At 45.3% G+C, this 5,770-nt stretch overlaps 1 protein-coding gene across 1 annotated transcript; it reads right to left on the bottom strand.

Annotated features, from left to right (window-relative positions):
- Positions 1 to 2,649: 2,649 nt before the first annotated feature.
- On the bottom strand, positions 2,650 to 5,363 carry LOC137901398 (SLIT and NTRK-like protein 3). Its single transcript, XM_068745424.1, is given in 2 exon segments — positions 2,650 to 3,473; positions 3,476 to 5,363. Coding segments are annotated over 2 exon segments (2,712 nt in total).
- Between the last annotated feature and the right edge of the window lie 407 nt (positions 5,364 to 5,770).

Below are 5,770 nucleotides of genomic sequence, written 5' to 3'. Positions count from 1 at the left end.
CAATCCCAAAACTTTATTGATTTGTTTGTTTGCTGGGAGGTGGTGAAGGCTGGAATTAGAGTTGGGATTGCACAAGATGGAAGACAATGGAGACGTATGTGTGTGTGCAACAAAGCAAAAAAATGAGAACATGAATGTGCAGTACTGAGAAGCCTCATGCTGCAGGGAAAACATGCTACCATGCTAACAATGGCTTCATATGAAGGTGACCTCCGCTCCTATCAGCAGCAGCAGGCGTCAAAGACACGAAACCATGGCAACCAAACACGTCGAGCTGTCTGGAGGGTCGGATCATGGATGGTCGGGACATGGAGCCTTCCCGTTTCACATGGAAATGTGTGATTGCCTATATTTCTTATAATTAATGTAAGTTAGCACACCTGAGCAAACGGTAAGACCCAGCTGCAAACCAAGGAGCGCCACTTCAATCATGTGTGAAAGCAAAACAGAAATGCATTCTTCTTTCCCTAAATATGCACACGTTTTTAAAGATCAATATTGCAGAAATAAATATTTACTTTAGGAACGTTTCTATGACAATTTGTACTAACTCTATATTTTACTGCAAAGCTACTAAAATGTTTTTTACAAATTTTAAATTTGGTCCCCAAAATGAATCATTGTAGGATCAAGAAATACAATATTTATAATGTGAATGCTGCAATTAATTGTTGCTATTGAAGAGATTATTGGGGCTTAAATTAGAAACTATAGTAAAAAAAAAAATGCTGTCAATTAAACATCTTATAATATTAATATACCAATATGTAAAAGCACTGATCAACAATTTAACGATTTCTAACTTATTTGAAAATAATTAGTTGACACAGCTAGACTCGGTCGTCTTTATTCTGCCATTTTCAGGACAATTAATTAAAAGAATAAGAAAGAAAAGATCAACAAGAAACAGATAGAGCTGATGAACGCAGTCATCTTACGCAACTTGTCAATTTATATATCGATATTTAGAAAATAATCCGGAATGAATATGAGACTCGATGAACTACAAAAAATATTTTGTGCATTACATTATACTGCAACTGCGCATAATCGTGTAAGTACCCAGCTTATTTTACCGCCCTCTAGTGGCTCGAATCCGCACTGCTGCTTCAGAGGGAGTCACAAAAATTAGATGTGCAAATTCGAAACACGTTTGAACACCCCTTTGGTTATTTTTTCTTTTTTCTTATTATACTAAATCAAAAATATCCATTTAGATAATAGGAAATGCTGCATGCCTCGCTGCTTTGGTGCACCCTGTGGTAACAGCCACCTCATAACCGGCAAAGCTTTCACTTTCAGGATCATAGAATCATCTATGAGTGAAAAATTACACTCTCCTATAACTCAAATCCATTTTGTTCTCATTTGAAAGTCAAAAGCGGCTGAAGTTGAAATATATTTGCCCTCCACTACATTCCTGCGTTGCACTTAGTAGCGAGTCTTCCATCCTCAGCAGCATTAAATCTGGCCACAGCTTCAACAGACACCAAATACGCAGCCTTGATGGCCGGCGCTCCACACACAGGCCTCCGCGGCATCAACCCTCTCATTGTTTCATTGAAGAGTTTGTTTTTATTAAGAAGGCTATACCAGACGCATAATCACTATACATTGATTTAACATTACCTTTACAATTAAATTCTTCACTGAAATTACAGAATAAATATATGCACATTTTTTCTTCAAATCTTTGTGAGCAAGAAAACATTAAAAGTGCTTCCTACAAAGCCGTTAGTGGGTGACGATGGGGATTCCAGAAGCAAATGGGGGGGTGGGGCAACAAAGTGCGTGGAAATATCCAGAAAAAACTTTGAGCATTTTTTATAATAATATTCACACATGTTTTACTATCTGTACGTCGACGCGTCCTTTTTACGAGAAGCACCCTGATATAGACAGAAGTCAGTAATAACCATATTAATATAGAAAAATTAAATAGAACACTGAACTGTAAATGCGTTGCAGTATCTCTGTTCATAATGTGATGTCATAGTTCTGAGTAAATCCCCTCACTTCCTGTCTGGAAGCGAGTGCATGCAGCACACTGCAGTTCAGTTTAATATATGGATTTCTTTTCTCTCTCTCTCTCTCTCTCTCTTTCAATCATTTCCTACAAACATTATGTGCACAGCCTTCGGGTGTTTGTACATCCTAGTCAGAGGTAAAGACAGAAAGAAAACTCTAAATCAGGGAGACGTCCAGCTCCCGTGTGTCTTTCACGTCATGGTAACTCCACAGGAAGGATTTCTTTTGTTTTTTTAGTGACAGATGTATTTTAGGATGTTTTGTGTGTCTTACCCCCCCCCCCCCCCCCCCCCCCCCCCCCCCCGGTGCCACTCTCATTCCTCTTATACTCCCTCTTGGACATAGAGATATTTATATATTATAAAAATAACAACTGTTGACATTGCTGGCTACTCTGAAAAAAGGCACTTTATTGAAATATCTGAGAATGGCCTCTCCTCCAAAGTGATTTTTTGGGGGGACTTGTTGTAACTGTGATATAACATTTCATTTAGCATCATGCTGCTTTTCCAGGTCTACTTTTGTGTTGGTTCTCAGTTGGTTTGTTTAGAGGGTGGCAAAGTGTGCTGATTCTGTTTGTTTGTTTGTGTTTTTGTTTTTCCCCTCTGTGGGTTAGAAATGTTAAAACCGGTAAGATTTTTCCAAGACTTCGAGGTAATCCGGCTTGGTTTGAAGTTTGGCCCTTAACTCAAGGTAATCGCTTTGGGACGGGTCAGGGTAGCAGTTCTTCCCCGTCGTGAAAAGCAGTGTCTCCTTCAATCGTGCATCCTGCTGCAAGTCTGGGTACTGCATGCCTGGTGGATGTGCATGCGCCACGTGCATGTCCTTGAGTTTAGGGACTGTCCCATACAAACAGTCTACAAAGCCCACGGTCGGCGTGGGTCTCTGACTGTCAATTACAGTCGGGCAGAGCCCTCCGTTCTCGTGAAATCCTGCCATGTCAGCCGTGGCCGGGTTGCCTGTGACGATGGTGTTGAGTTGAGAGTTGGAAACCGCCAGGGTCCACTCTCTCTCTTTCTCTATCAAGGTTCTGTAGTTTCCTTTGCTACTGCAGCCAACGTCTTTCTTCTCTGAAAATGGCACCCTATCTTCCTCGGCTATCTCCCCCTCTCGAGGCTTATAGATGGGGTTGTTGCACATCTGAGTCATGGGGTGGGGGATGTAATCATAAACGTGACCGTGGGCATGTGTGTGACTCCCGTGAGTGTGCGCGTGCATACTCGGCACTGGTTTCTCCGGAGTGCAGGGGTTACAAGAAACGCTCTGCCTCGGCGGGTCCTCAAAAATCCTGCACTGCATCTGAATCCCGGACAGATCCACTTCAGAACGTTTCCTGAAGGGCAGGTTCTTCCTGCGACGGAGAACAAAAGCAAAAAGCCCGGCAGCCACAAACACGGCAGAGATAAAGAGAACGAGCAGGCTGAGGATGAGGACGGACAGCGGACGGCCCCCCTCCCCCTAGCCTCCCCCAAGTCGGCGCTCCCTGTGGTGAGGTCATCCCCGCCAGGCAAGGCTGGTGAGGGCCCCGAAAAATACTTAAGCTCAGGACAGATGACCTCGACTTCCAGGAAGCGGAGGTCTTTCCCAAAAGCAAACTCGGGTGTCTTGCAAATGACATCGCCAACGACGATGACGGAGGAGAGCTTTTCCAGCCAGTGCTTGAGGGGGACGATGTCACAGGAGCAGTCCCAGGGGTTCTGGTGGAGGTCAATTTTAACAATGGAGGTCAGATGCTCCAGAACGCCACGCACAGGCAGGGAAAGGAAGTAGTTGTTGCGGAGGTTGAGGCGTGCAAGGTTGGTGCCGGCGAAGGCATTGGTGGGAAGGGACCGTAGCAGGTTGTCATTGAGGAAAACCAACTGGAGGTTTGGCATTAGGGAGAAGGAGTTCGGTTGTATCTCACGTATGACATTATACTCAAAATAAAGATAGCTTAACATCTGAAGCCCCCGAAACATCCCAGCACTGAGCCGCTCAATGTCATTTCCATTCAGATACAAACTTTTCAAGTTTGGCAGGTTGATGAATGCGCCCTCCTGGACGTACGAGATCCGATTATTCCCCAAATGCAGTAAATCCAAACTCGAGAAGTTCCAAAAATCAGAACGGTAGATTTTCTGGATTAGGTTCCCACTGAGATACAATTTCTTGGCATTTAGTGGCCGAGGCAAGAGCTCAGAGATGTTGTGGAAGCCTTTCTCCTTACAGTTCACCGTTAGCCCCAGGTCATTGATGTGAAGGTTGCAAGTACATCCAGCTGGACATATTATGGGGATCGGAGGCCGTGTTTGGTAGCCAGCGACTGGCGGTTGGTTCTGGCCTGGGTAGATGCTACGAGGGGTCGGGGGATTCTTTGTGGGTCGAGGTCTTTTGGTAGGCTTGACAACTCTTTCTTTGTATTCCACAGAAGAGGCCGTGTTGTGAAAGGAGGAGAGCATGGAGGACGGTTTCGTAGGCCAAGTGTTCTCATTGTTGAAAGCGACCCGGGGAATTCCCAGCTTGGCCTCGATCTCGGCGTCGGAGAGCTGCGGACAGAGCTCGGTGCGTTTTATTTCCCGTAAGTCTTTGCCATGCAAGTGAAACGGGTGCTCACATGTGATCTCACCGACCAGCGCTGTGTAAGGGATTCTCTCCAGCCATGTTTTCAGCTGGACTATTTCACACACGCAGTTCCAGGGGTTCTCCTCCAGCTGGATTTCCATTAGGCTCCTCCCAACATACTCCAGCGTGCCCTTATATGGTAATGTCTTTAGTCTGTTTCCTCTCAGGTCCAAATGTGTGAGCAACACTGACCGGAATAGGTAATTCGGCAGCACGGGTATCAAATTGTCATTTAGGATGAGCACTTTCAATTTATGAAGGTGCCTGAAGGCACCACTTTCAATCCGTTTGATAACATTGTAGTCTGCCTGGAGATACTCTAAACTCTCCAACCCCAGAAAAGTGTCATTCCGGAAAACCTCGAGTTTGTTTTCGTGTAGGAAGAGCCGTTTGAGTATTCCTAAGCCATTGAACGCTCCAGCATGGATGTCTTGCAGGGCGTTGTTGCCCAGATTAATGGATATAGCATTGTTCAGGTGGAGGAAGCTGTTAAAGTAAAGCTTCCTCATGGAGTTTCTCTGCAGATTCAGCTTGAAGGGTCGACTCCATACCTGGGAGATCTGGCTGACATTTGTAAATCCTTTACTGTCACAGTGGACGTGAAAGATTCCCTCTTTGACCTCGCAGTAACAGGGCTCGAAGCAGGGCTCGTCGATCTCCTCGGAGTCGTCCAGCAGTGGCATCGGGGTGGTCCATCCTAAGGCTATGGTGCTCAGCAAGGTAACCCACAGCATCCTCGTTGACACCAAGGGGATGAAGTCTCGGCTCCACGGAAAGAGCCACTTCACAGCACTGCAACGCAGAAGAGAACATGAAATAGAAAGAGGGCGCTGGGTGCAAATGTCACACACACACACACACACACCACACAGAAAGCAGCAAAGGACGTTTGATATGCCGCACAGGTAAAAGCAGAAGGGAGAGAGAAAGGGTGAATCAGTGTCAGCGGAATGGAGTCGAGGTCTGAAAGTAATATCAGAATTACAACGGAGACTCCAGGCGATGTAATATCATTGCAGGTATCTCCAACTAAATATCAGGATACACTCCGTGTGGGTGATGTGATGCCCCTCGATGCAAACGAATCTCTACTGAGACCGTTAGCGTCAGAGAATAGAGGGAATTGTAATTTATGATACAG

Source organism: Brachionichthys hirsutus, chromosome 11 (genome assembly GCF_040956055.1).
Source record: "Brachionichthys hirsutus isolate HB-005 chromosome 11, CSIRO-AGI_Bhir_v1, whole genome shotgun sequence".
Lineage (NCBI taxonomy): Eukaryota > Metazoa > Chordata > Actinopteri > Lophiiformes > Brachionichthyidae > Brachionichthys > Brachionichthys hirsutus.
This window is presented reverse-complemented; position numbering and strand designations above follow the sequence as displayed.